At 42.6% G+C, this 13,317-nt stretch overlaps 2 protein-coding genes across 4 annotated transcripts in view; both read left to right on the forward strand.

Annotated features, from left to right (window-relative positions):
- LOC115359767 (protein TMEPAI-like) overlaps positions 1–7,107 on the forward strand; it is a 38,461-nt gene extending 31,354 nt beyond the window's left edge. For 2 of the 3 annotated variants that reach the window (XM_030052393.1, XM_030052395.1), the window contains exons 2-5: positions 1–44; positions 2,204–2,257; positions 2,660–3,024; positions 3,684–7,107. The exon at positions 1–44 is cut by the window's left edge and continues 111 nt beyond it. In XM_030052393.1, the coding sequence (XP_029908253.1) occupies positions 1–44; positions 2,204–2,257; positions 2,660–3,024; positions 3,684–3,987 (767 nt within the window). In that variant the 3' untranslated portion in view covers positions 3,988–7,107. The remainder of the gene's footprint in view (positions 45–2,203; positions 2,258–2,659; positions 3,025–3,683) is intronic. The other variant, XM_030052394.1, reaches the window with a different exon arrangement.
- Positions 1–13,317, forward strand: part of LOC115359829 (zinc finger protein 585A-like) — a 1,044,768-nt gene that overhangs the window by 580,204 nt on the left and 451,247 nt on the right. The gene's annotated exons all lie outside the window — the stretch shown is intronic.

Raw genomic sequence — 13,317 nt, forward strand, 5'->3', positions numbered from 1 at the left:
CCAGACACGCCCCCGCCCGCAGGAGACACCTGCCGTTGGCCAACGTAAGTCCCGCCCACCCCCAAACACCTGGTCAAAGTCAAGGTGGAAGACAGGCCGCTGGATGATTCTCAAGATCATTTTAAGATGTCTAAAAGGGCAAATATGCAAAACTGATTGACTGCCATTTAGACTCAATAGCGTAGTATTAAACACATTGGGTCTAAATGGTTCTCATCATTGGTCCCACTCACTGGTAGATCATGTGCTTAATCCATGGTTTCTAGAAAGATCTGTGGCTTAGATAACACAGCTGACAATTACAATGCTAAAAACTTAAGTCAAAATATCTGCATGAAAATAACAACATGTATGAGCATGTGTATGAGAAAAAACTGTATCTAAACCATGTACAGAATATATACCAAGTATATGAACAGTTAAATATGTAATACCACTACTACTAATATTAAACTAAGAGCACCTTTCAAAACAGTTACAAAGTGCTTCACAACAGCAAAATAAAAGGCAGACTCCAATAAAATGATAAAAAAAGAAAATAATAATAAAAAGTACAATGTAAAGTTAAGAATTAATATATATGTTACAACATGAATGAAGGGGATATGGGTTAGGATGTGAAAATGTAAGTCATGTTCACACTGACAGCTCTGTTTTAAATTGTACAGACATGTGCTGTGAAAAAAAAAGGTTGACCTTGTCATAATTAAATTTACAGATTTCTCTCAATTCGACTAAATGAAAAAATAATAAATGCATAAAAAAAAAAAAAACTGAAGGAAACTCGTCTGCAGAGGTGAATCACCAGAGAAATAAAGTTTAAAGGTCGCTGACCCACAGAGATTAAACACCGCTGCTGGCTACTACAAGACGCATGAGTCATTTCTTCATCACTGCCAGAGTGGCTGCCAAAGATTATTTCAAGGCACACACACACACACACACACACGCACGCACACACACACACACACACACACACACACACACACACACACACACACACACATACATGCTCAGTTGCACCTGAGGCTTCTTAAAACATATGACTTCATTGCTGCTCCCTGAATCACCTGCTACTGAATCATTAATGTGTGTGTGTGTGTGTGTGTGTGTGTGTGTGTGTGTGTGTGTGTGTCCAGTCTACAATTGGGATATGACTCAGGGATGAAGCACACACTCACACACACACACACACACACACACACACACACAGGGCTGATGTGAAGCTCAGGGGCGTCATTGTCCTAGTTAATTTGGATTAGCAGGCAGACGCACAGACACACATACAGTTCAGTCAGAAAGAGACAGACAGGCGGAGACAGACACCATCACCAGTGAACAAAAGACAAAAAGTATACAGGAGAAAAAAACAACAACAATGTGATAAAAGCCTCCCAGTCTTTTTTTTTTTATTTTATTTTAAGCGAACTGAAACCTCAGTTTGTCTAATCCTCGCCGAATCTGACAGCCCTGAAACCATCGAGACAGAACGGCTGTTACATTTGAAACACAGAAAACAGCCTGCGTCCACCTTAGGGAAAAATCTTCACAAGTGCATTAGTCAATAGCCATCTCTAAAATCAAAGTCAAAATGAAAGTGGGTATAAATAAACATTTTACAAATATCAGGTTGTCTAAACATACATGATCAGCTTTTCCGAAACATCATTTCATCATTTATAATTCTTGATATTAAATATTTAAAGGTCAGATAAACACTAAGAAATACCAAGAAAATTACCCCCAAAATTAAAAAACTGCCTTTCTCTCTCCATTAGATATCCTGTTGTTTTACATTGTTGACCACTTTTAAATAAATCATCTCCAGTGTCCCATTTCAGCCTTAAAGACATGAGATTATAAAAGCCCTACACTCTCAAAACAACCTCAAAATGTCTCAGCAAGATTTTCACAGTATCTCTAAAAACAAAAAGCAGCAGAATTCACTGAGACAAAAAGTCAGTATCTTAAGTTTATTGAAGGGACACAGTAAACCTGTGGAGTCCTCTAGTGACCAAACGATGAATCAAACAGATGCAAATAAGCAAACAAATAGATGCAAACAAGCAGAACCTTCCTACAGGTGGTTAAACTATAATCAAACATACTAAAGCAGAGAGCTGTAAGAGCTTGACTGCATCCTCATCTCTCTCTCTCTCTCTCTCTCTCTCTCTCTCTCTCTCTCTGTCTCTCTCTCTCTCAGGAGGGAAGTCTGTGGTCCTCTGACAGTCCAGGGACGAGCAGCGGCCTGAATGAGGTGAGATAACAAAACTCACCTGCTGTCGTCCAGGAAGAATCATTTGACATTTGTTTTAACCAATGAAATGCCTCATGGCTGTGCTTTACCTCAACATGGCTTTAAACTAAACTAACTAAACTAAAGTATGTGCAGCTACCCAGGAGTAACATCTGTTTGTAGTGAGGAAGCACTTGATAATTTGAGTAGAAATCAACAAAATCAATATCACTTTGTGACTTGCCAGTTTAAAAGTATAACAGCAAATAGTATCTTTATAGTAACTAGAGTCATTCAGAAATTCAGAAAGAACGCATTCACTGGCAAATCAGAGCCTGTAAAACAGAGCCTGTATCAAATCATGAATGCCATATCTCATTTCTTGCCTGTATGGCAGTAATTTGACCTCTGTCGTCCCCACAGCAGCAGGTGTATGCCCCCCGTGCTCCAGACCGAGGCGTCCCCCCATCCTACCTGCAGCGGGACCCTCAGCACCCCCAGCCCCAGTCCCAGCCCCACCACCAGTCGCAGCGCTTCCAGTCGCCGTACCCCCCGAGTCGATTCCAGCCCACCTACCCCTACCTGCCCCAGAGCCTGATTGACCTCCCGCCCACCATCTCGCTGTCGGATGGGGAGGAGCCGCCACCGTACCAGGGCCCCTGCACCCTGCAGCTGCGGGACCCGGAGCAGCAGATGGAGCTGAACCGCGAGTCGGTCAGAGCTCCGCCCAACCGAACAGTGTTCGACTCGCACCTCCTCGACCCGTCAAACTCTTGTCTACAGGCCAGGTAACAGCCCTGAGTCAGGGTGTCAGGGGCAACCTCAGACTCATTAAATTACATGCTTAATTAGACGGTTACAGGAGGAATAACAAGAACAAGCTCTTCCATGATTAGTGTGGGTTGAAATAACTATGGGCTTCTTGTTTTCTTAGTTTTTAGTGTATAATGTAGAATTTTGGTGTAGAAAATGGCTACAGCAACATGAGCCAATTATGTACTCTTGTTATTTCATATCATGCCTGTCACTGGAGCAATATTGGCAGTATAGCTTGAAGCAATAAGCTGGTTCAAATCAGAATGATGGAAGTGATGGAAGGGTAAAACTCAAAGGTTCATGCCAAGACTAATAACCCATAGAATTAATGGAATACTTTTAAATGCCTGTATTGAACCTAATGTTTTGGTATCAGCTGTACCCAAAAACATAAACAATAGAGCGAAATGCTTATATATTTTGAGTAAAAGGAGTGAAAGATGTGTCCTAATCTCCATTTCAGCATTTCCAAGTTATTTTGTTTAATTGAATTTGTGATGCACAGTGAAGCATGTGTGGAACACTTTAGTGTAGTCATGCTGTTGAAGAAGTGGTGTGCTGTGGTATAAGAACATTTTGATGCCTGGCGCCTCCTTGTCAGTCTGACCTCTCCTTGTTGTTGTGTCTCCAGCCTGCAGGCTCCTCCTCCCAGCGTCCATGCAGGCATCAGCGTACTGGAGGCCCAGGAGGCGTCGGCACGGCAGCAGAAGCAAGGTTCCCGAGTCGAGGGAGCCCCGCCGGCCTACAGCGAGGTGATCGGGCACTATTACCATCCAACGTCCCTGACGCCCAGCCTCAGCCAGAGCCATCGGACTGCACCTCCGTCATCGCTGATACACGGTCTGCTGCGGCCTCCGCCTCAGCGACAGAGAAGTGTGGACAACCGGAATGCCAGGAACACAAAGGAGAAATCCCACAAGCCCCAGCAGGTGTGACAGCGCTGTCGTCACATCCTGTAGCCCCTGCTTCTTCATTCCTAGCCGATGGGAAAACCCAAATAATGTCCACTAGCTGTTGGGGGAAGTCCATTAATGGTCAGTAGCCAATGAGGACAGGCCCCGGTTAATGGCTAAATTCACCCTTTAAGGTTTAAGTCAAGATTGGGTGTTGAAGAAGCCGACCCCCTCTCAGCTTTACAGGGCTGCTTCACTTTAGTTGTAGGTGAATTTGCTCCTCAGATAGCTGACATGGTCAGTTTTGCGATTTCCCCGTCTCAGGGTCAGTCTGGGATTGGGAAACAGCAAAAGCTGACAGCACTGTGGGGTAAGAACATCCAGCACCCAGGAGAACATCTGGTACTTCCTGTTTCACAGCTTCCTACTTCCTGAACCGACGATGATGATGATGATGATGATGATGATGATGATGACGTCAGAGCAGAAGAGGACAGGGATCTCGTCCCTCCTCTGTCAGACTGACCGTACAGCGAGTCTTTATTCATTATAAATATTTACTTGTTGTTCTGTTTGTTTCGGTAGAACTTGTTCTGTTTTTTTGTCTGTTTGTTTGTCTTTTTGTGCTTACACAAAATTCCTATCTCGGCAAATGGCGAAATGTTGCAATCTTCTGTCCAGATTGTTAGGATTTGTTCTGTTTTCTGGTGATAATCTCCCTCGCTGCTTTGACTGACAGCAACCTGCAGGTCTGTGTGGTAACGTAGTTCTGGTTTAAGTTCCTTCACATCAGTTTGAGGGAGAACATTGGTTTGGGAGGATGAAACAAACCTCTTTGCTTGTACCAGACGTTTTGTTTTGCAGTTGAATCTCCCACGTCTGTGTTTGGTCGTCATTCAGGACAACACAGTCTATCGCTGACAGTGACTCCTGCACCAGGCTTTTGCTGTATCACTGGGGCATGTTAGCAGATTAGCATATTAGCACATTAGCTTTTCAGTCTATTTCCAGATAGAGTTTAGCTGTAGTTAGTGTTATCTCTAAGCTAGCTTGGCAGTTGTAGCGAAGTCCCGTGAGCTCAAAGTTCTGCCTTATATCGACCAACCGATGCAGAAGTTGTCGCTAAAATACTTTTTGAGTTTTTAGAAAGTTAGACTTACTTTTCTGAAGAAGGTTTGCACAAGGTTCAAGACTGTTCATCACACAGAAAAAAGGAAATCTGCAATATGTTTGACAAGAGAGGGGACAGAGAAAGTAATGGTATTTTTCTAAACTTGATTGATTCTAAAGAGTTTTTTGTTTGTTTTTTATATGTTGTTGTCTAGCTCTTAAAAAAAGATCCGTAATCTGTTGGGCTGCCAACTTACACGTTTAACATTTTGCTACATACATGTTGGCATGTATATATACGGTAATATATATATGTACACACGTATGCAAACTGAGAGCGAACTTAAAAGCACGACTTTAGACTTATTTATATAATTGCTGAAGAGAATTGCACTATTTTTTTATGCGCAGATGGAACGTGTGAGGGAGACTTATTGTGAAGGAGCTCTGTCAGGGTGGATGTGAACAGAATAAGTAGGAGAGCCCTGGAACTTCTGCTGCTGTATGTGTTTCCAGGGGGACTTAACAGAGGGACGGACCACCACAGTGCACAGCACCTTGTATCACGACAAATATGTCACAGGGAGACTCCGACTGAGATTCTGCCCAGAGACCCGGACACAACCGCCACCATACCATTGATACAAAAAAAAAATCCCAGTTTATGCAAATGTCCGAGTCCTGCGAGCCAATCACAAGTCAGGATTCAACCTGAGGGCCCAATCAGAAACTCTTGTTGTATCTCTCTCTCGTCCTGTTGGCTAAATCACCAGCCAATCCCAAACTGACACAGCTGCGCTCTTTGATTGGTCACTTTGGCGGACTACCTCGAACAAACGAGTCAAGCACAAACGAGTTCGCGCTCGTTAATCAGACTTTTTTTTTTTAGAGTGAACACACAAGTAATCAAGACGACGTGTGATGTCACACCAGAGCTGAGGGATACGGCTGCGTCTCGTTTTCTGGGAGAGAGACGATAACACCTCACATCTCCTCTGCACAGAGAGCTGAACAGCCCATAATGAGTGATACACAGAGACTGTGCACTGTTTTGGACACACACACACACACACACACACTCTCGCACACACACTCTCTCACACACACACACACATACTCACATATACACACACACCCCTCTGGTAAGACCGTCTCTCTTGCAGGCATCTCTAAGCACTTTACTGCACCAGGCAAGAGACAACAATCCTCTTTCAGCCAGCACTGGGCTCAGGGCTGTCGCTCACCGCCACGCATTGAAACCATGCATTGAAACTACGCTTTGAAACCACACATTGAAACTGCATGACATTAAAATCATGCACTGAAACCAGGCATTGAAACCACTCATTGAAACCACATACTGAAAGCACGCACTGAAAGTAGGCATTGAAACCACATAGTTAAACGACATAGTTAAACCACGTATTGAAACTACGCATTGAAACCACGCATTGAAACCACTGAACCAGTACCAGAATGGTATTGCTTACTTTCTGTGCTTCATTTGTCTGACCTTCACACAGAAAGAGGTGTAGAGTTTTATTCCAACATGTTTCATATCCTCTTTGTGGGAAAACAAACATTTTCATGAAGTAAATCATTTTGTCAGCGACTGAGTCTGAAATCTCCAGGATCCCGTGACTGATCAGGTCTCAGCTTCTTTTTCCCCACGGTGGATATTTTTCATGTTGGAGCAGAACTCTGTGTGTGTTGAGCACAGCACGGAGACGAGATGCTGCAAACTAGACACACAGAAGTGTTGACAAATGACACGCGTGTTCCCAGCAGCTCCTCTCGTGTTGCCTCTTTCTTCTGTTGTGTGGAGCCGAAAGCAGCACTAACATCCCATCACTGCATTAACTTGGATCATCGTGAATACATATCATTAATGTGAAATTTAACATGAATCAGGCCCTTTAGTGTCTAGTCCTTATGCAACAGCGCCCTCCACAGGGACAGAACCAAACTGCACCAAAAGCCCCTGAGACAGAGTGAGCTGAACGTTGGCGCGGTAGCCTGAGGAAAGGAGAGACTTAAAAGGCCAAAAAAAAAGGAATTTCTAATCTGATAACGGTGAATCTTCAAAGGCTCCATTTTTGCATTCTTTTTCAAACGACTCAGGTTTTCCAGGCTGGATTTACACAGCCAGAACAGATCTGATCCTCTCATTATTTGTTTCAAAGTTGTTTCAAAGAGTTTTCCACGACAGCAGCGTTTAGACGTCTGTCGTCCTGTCATGTCGATCCAAACGAAAAGAAACGAGAAGGATGCAAGTAATCAAAGGTCATTAGTTTGTGGTTCACCTCCCCGCTGTCCTGTTCGCTCTCTGTCTCCTTCCTGTATCGCGCCGCCATGTTTACATTTTGAATTCAAAGACGAGCACTTAATCAAAAAAATCATGACAAAAAGAAGTTAATCTCTTGACCCAAAGCATCCGATGGATTAATAATCAATGTATGAATCATTTTTTACCCTTAAAGGAGGATAAGTCCTGCTCTTTCACCCCTCCCCCCACCCCCCCTTCACTTCGCTCCTTCCTCTCCTCCCGTTGCCTTTCTTCCGAGTTTTGTTTGGACGCGACTCTTTCCTCTCCGGTGCAAGTTTGGTTCCCTGTGTCCAGGGTTAGCAGCGGGTATGAAGTAGGCTGGACGGGCCCTGATCAGTCCAGACAGAACAGTATAAAAATACAATATAACACACACACACACACACACACACACCGTTTATTAGCACTAATACCGTCTCGCTTCAGGGAAACCAGTGCTGGCTGACGATACGAATAGACAGGAGGAGGAGGAGGAGGAGGAGGAGGAGAACTCTTTAGGGGCTCAGTGGAAATGTACACACTACACACACCACACACACACACACGAACACAGGTAAAAACACAGTGACATTTCCCACTATTACACCAAACCTCAGACACACACACAACAGCACAAACACAATTTGTATTCTTGACCAAATTCATGAGTTATTTTTGATGTTTTCTCATAGTTGATTAACCCTAACATGAGATAAGACCATCCTCACTTTAATTCTGTTAGCTGAGGAGGTGGATTTTACTTAAAAACCCAAATCCTGGAAAAACTGCTACTGTACAAATATCCTTCCAGCAAGTTTACTGAGGAATCATCATGAGGAATTCAGGAGCAAATCCTCTGTCATCGTCAAAGAGTTAGAATTTTAATTTACTTAAAATCAGACTCAACCTTCTGAAAGCCAACAGAGCCAGTTATAATATTATCGTCTGTTGTGTGTTTTGAATCGGCGAAGCAATTCAAACACTCACTGGTCAGCGTGTCGGCTGATACAGCAGGCACAGGAGCTGTTTTCTTAACTCTGTTCCCATAACACTCAGTCAGTGTGTGTGTGTGTGTGTGTGTGTGTGTGTGAACGGTTAATGTGCACTGACTTGCCCTGGGAAAGACCTCCAGCTGTCTAGACGAAAACTAAACACACACACAGCAGACTAAACAAACTGTACTTAAGAGGCAGACCTGCACACACAGGTGCGCTTTCATACATTAACACAGTATTTTGTTATTGTGGACCACACAAGATAGTGAAAACATTTATCTCTCTCTGTCTCACACACACACACACACACACACACACACACACACACACACACACACACCTGCTGTACCTCTAGAGTTTGCTCCCTCCTCTGTCGCGTCGCCTCCTGCTTCTTCCTGTTAGTCCAGTCATTTTATGAAAAAACCTAGGACAAATTGCAAGAGAATTTAAACAGTGAATTAAAAGGTTACTATATATAGAGTAACCTTTTAATCCACTGTTTAAATATCTGTTCTGGCATTTATTCCTTATATTCCTTATTAGCGCATATCAAATCAGATAATGTGTGATATGCATGTGTAAACAGAATAATTCAAAGAACTTGTAATTGACTTTTTTTCTTGTCTTTGTGTGTGTAATCAACTTGTGAATTTTTATAGTGATATCTGAAAGTAAAATTTTGACCCCTTTCCCCTGTGTGTTAAAAACAGTGTTTTTTGGTAATATGTGGTCCTAAATAGGTGATTTTCAAAACTTTCCACCAATGGGATTCCTTGGGACTTTTTTTCCCCTCACTCAGGACAAACTGAGGATACAAAATCAGTTGAGTTTGCTTCTCTTGCAATTTGTCTTAGGTTGACCCCAATTTTGGCCTAAAATGACTGGACTATGTCTGAACGAGCTCTTCCTGTTCCCTAGAGACGCCTGCTGTCCAATGACAGAGCTCCCTTCACACCAGCCGCCCCGCCATTGGCTGGTTGTCTCTTGGTCTCCTTGGAAACGTTCACTGTTTATTACTGTTGCTATGACGTACAAGTGTGCCTGCCTGCGCTGAGACGGGCAAATGTGAGTGGCGAGTTTGGGCTGTCAATCATCCCAGGCCCCGCCTCCTTACTGCCTCAGATGATGATGATTATGCTGATTGGATGATGATGATGATGATGATGATGATGATAATGATGTGACTGTTGGTGATCATGATGAAGATAGATAGATTTTTTTATAGTGATGCCGCAGAGAGCGTTGCAATACACCTACTATTTGCCTTTTTGATAGCATTAGTTATATTTTAAAGTAGTGCGATAATTTTTTTTTTTTATTGTTGTTATTATTATTGTTGTTTATTCTTTTGAAAAAAAAAAAAAAAGTAATTTTACTCCAATCCATTATTCAACTTTGTAAGGTTTCACTGTTACTTCCAGATGTCAAACTGAACGTGGAGTTTCAAAGTGAGCTCTGAGAGCCGGGGAAGGACTTGGAGGCACAAAGGGAGCACTGAGGCGTTTAAGTGCACGGCAACCTATGGGATTATCACACTTACGAGTTTGTTGTTTGTGTTTTAAACCCCGAGAACATCTTTCCACGCTTCCCTTCCCCTCTGCTCATCCATGTTAAGTAATCGTACAGGAAGAGCAGCGACCTGGATTTCAGCTAAATCTGTGATGGTTTCCCTCGGCCTCCAGTACAAAGCACATTTATTTGTACCGTGTCCAGTCAAACTACCGTCTCCCAGGCCTGCTCCTGCTCGTGCACTTACAAGCCCCAGTACTCTTCTTTGTGCGTTTAAACATCCAAGTTGTAACCCGGCCTGCCCGCTCGCTCGCTCCACCCCCAATCATCCCGTCGTCTCCCCCCCTGACCCAGTGTGTCTAGTTTTGTGCCTTTTGGCGTTCAGGTTCAGGGAGACGCTGCGTCACGATGCAGCGCACGCCTCAAACACTCTGTTGTCGTTGCCTTTTTGACACTTGAACAACTGAGATCCAGCCCTGGTTTATTTCACGTTTTACCAAAATGCAGAACGAGGCCCTCCATAGCACCTCCACAGTGAGACGCTGAACATCCATAAATCCTCCTCTTGTACTTTTGCTGCGTTCCAGGGACGTCGGAAAGTCAGAAATTCTGATTATTACCCTGAAAGATCTAACAGGATGGCTTTTAAGTGTGATTTTTTTTCGTGACTATAACTTTATGGTAACATCTTTGTGGACGATGGTTCATTATATTTATTTGAAATGTGTGGTTGCACTCTGACATTCTGTGCTACCTATAGCTAGATAAACATTATCGATGTTACATGTGGCTGTTGTGTGGGGGATTTTATGTTGCTGCTCTGGTGTTTCCAAGCTCATCTGTGATTTATGATCCACCAACCGGGAATTTCCCACTTCCGACTGTAAATGGAACCCGGCACGAGAAACTTCCATGGAGCAGGACATTCACACACTATAATCCAGTTTCCTGTTGTCATAAAAGGCATTTCCAAAGAAGGAATCATCCTAAGCAAAACTCTTGGAGAAAGTTCCACCTGACTTGAACTTTGCTGTTGTTTTGTTTTTTTTTTTATTTCATTTGGGAAAACCCTCTGTTTCACAGCTGCTCCTTTTTCCCCACGGTGTTGTTTATCTGTGGAAAAGTCCCAGTAACACACGCTGGTGTGAAATGACAGAAACTGCACTTATACTGTGTCGTGAGCGCCTGATGTATGAGGGAGATCTCCCAGGTGAGCGCACAGGTGCGGCTGTGTGTGTGTGCAGAGTGTTTCCTCCTGTTGTTTTGTTGCTCATTCTGCTCTGTTCTGTTCTGCTCGCTCAGCTCTTTGAATCAGCACTGTGTCGGCGCCTGTCCTCTGACAATGTTAAAGACAATATACGGTTGCAGTACGTACATGTCTGTATTTAAATTTCAGCCTCAGTTAAAGATGCTGCAGCAGAGACAAAGCCACCGCCGCCCATCTCTGCACTGATCCTGCGAGCTCGTCAGAGGTGGGACGTCTGCAGCGGGACGGGTTCCTACACACATCTGCAAGATCAGAGTCAGCAAAAAAAAGAATAAAAAATTCACGCAGTCTGTAGTGAGGATTTTGGAAGCGGGTGGTGTGTAGGAGCCCTGAAATGTCCTGCGTCGTGTTTCCCTGAACTAATTTTAGCAGCGTGCAGGATCCTCGTCTCCTCCGTTGACGTGCAGTGGGAGGACGATGAGACGTTCAGGGTTCAGGCTCGGTGTCGTTCTCGTCTGTTTCCAGCCACAGCACACAAACGTACTGCAGCATCACTCTATGTAGAGGCCTACTTATTCTCCAAGGTAATAACTGCTTATTTGTGTATTAAAACACACTTTATTTTAATTTATATTGGATGGTTAAAGTGTTACCGGGTATGTTATGTTCTTATTTTCTATTTGTTAAAAACAGAAGACAATGGTTTATTGTTGTTATCACAGAACATGGTATGAATCTGACACATTTCACTTAGCCTTCGATTTGAAACAAATAAAAAAGGTTTTATAAATATATTGTTGTCTGTTTTGTGTGTGTGTGTGTGTGTGTGTAATGCAATCCTATGATTTAAAACAGACTGATAGTTTTAAGAAAATGTGACCTTCAGGATCAGTTATTTTTGATTTAAAAAAAAAAACACTGAAGTTTTATTGTGTTTGCTCTTAACAAACCGCAGCTTCAACATGAAAACTGAAGATGTTCTTTCTCACTAAATGATTTCTCAAGTGCTGAAGTAAACATTAAATTATTATCTGATTGACAGAAAATTAATGAATTAAAAATTTCAAAATTGTTTTAGTCATTCATCCAGTAAAATCCCAATTCACTGTGATCACAGTCCCACTAAAATGCTCAGATCGTCTTCCTTTTCTCTGTTCATATCTTTATCAAAATAATTTGTGGGGTTTTTTTTTTTGGCCGCTGTCCAGACAAAGGAAGAAATGTGAAGACATTGTGGGTTGTGTTCATATCTAAGCAGACTTTGGTTTTATTTTTCACATTTTATTGACTGAAATATTAATATTTAGTTAAAATATAACAAATAGGTAAAGGAAAATGAACGTAATTATTAGCTGCAGCCCTGCCTCTCAGGGCGATTGTTTGTAGTCTGGAAGTTTCATGGCTGACATTTTTTTTCTCATAAAACTCCCACAAGTTCAAGTACTCATGCACATATTTAGTATTTAAATGTTGAGGTTTTTCTGCTCTTTCTGCCGATGTCATCTTTGAAGCAACATGACTCGTCATTTTTAAGCAGTGAACGTTTGTTCGTCAACACAGACAAACATGTTTTATCAGTCACCATTCTCACAATTTTCGACACAAATTCAAATTTAAAAAAAATAATAATAATAATAAAATGTTCAGTAGGCTAATTTCTCCTTTAACTGCTGAGATAATTTTCTCAGTGAAACCATGTGCGATTTTTGTTTTTTGTTTGATTCTTCCAACATGTTAGCCATTCTTTTCAGGGTAAGAAGGCATTGAAACCTGAAACAAACACACACACACACACACACACACACACACACACACCCACACACACACACACACACCCAATAGCAATAGCAATCACTGACATACAACCGCTTACTTTAGCTGCTGCTCATACTGTCTTAGTTCTACAACTTCATTTTCATTTGTTTAAATTCTTGGTTATTATGGGATATTAAGTACAGAGGAGTTGCAGGACATGGAGCATGAATGCATCAAGTTAAATAAATAAATCCCAACCTGCAGTGTGTGCGCTCATCAGTGAAAGTCGTGCATCATCATGATTCACATGACTTGCTCTGACCTCTGAAGCAACAGGAGAGCCAATCACAGCTCACCTGCCTGAGGTCATGAATATTAATGAGACTCTCAACAGATCAGAGGAGCTCATTATAATATCATACAGACCAGGGCCGCCCAATGTGGGGCCCGTGGGCCACATTCGGCCCTTGCTTCCTTTGTTTTGACCCATC

This window comes from Myripristis murdjan, chromosome 5 (assembly GCF_902150065.1).
Source record: "Myripristis murdjan chromosome 5, fMyrMur1.1, whole genome shotgun sequence".
Taxonomy (NCBI): Eukaryota; Metazoa; Chordata; class Actinopteri; order Holocentriformes; family Holocentridae; genus Myripristis; species Myripristis murdjan.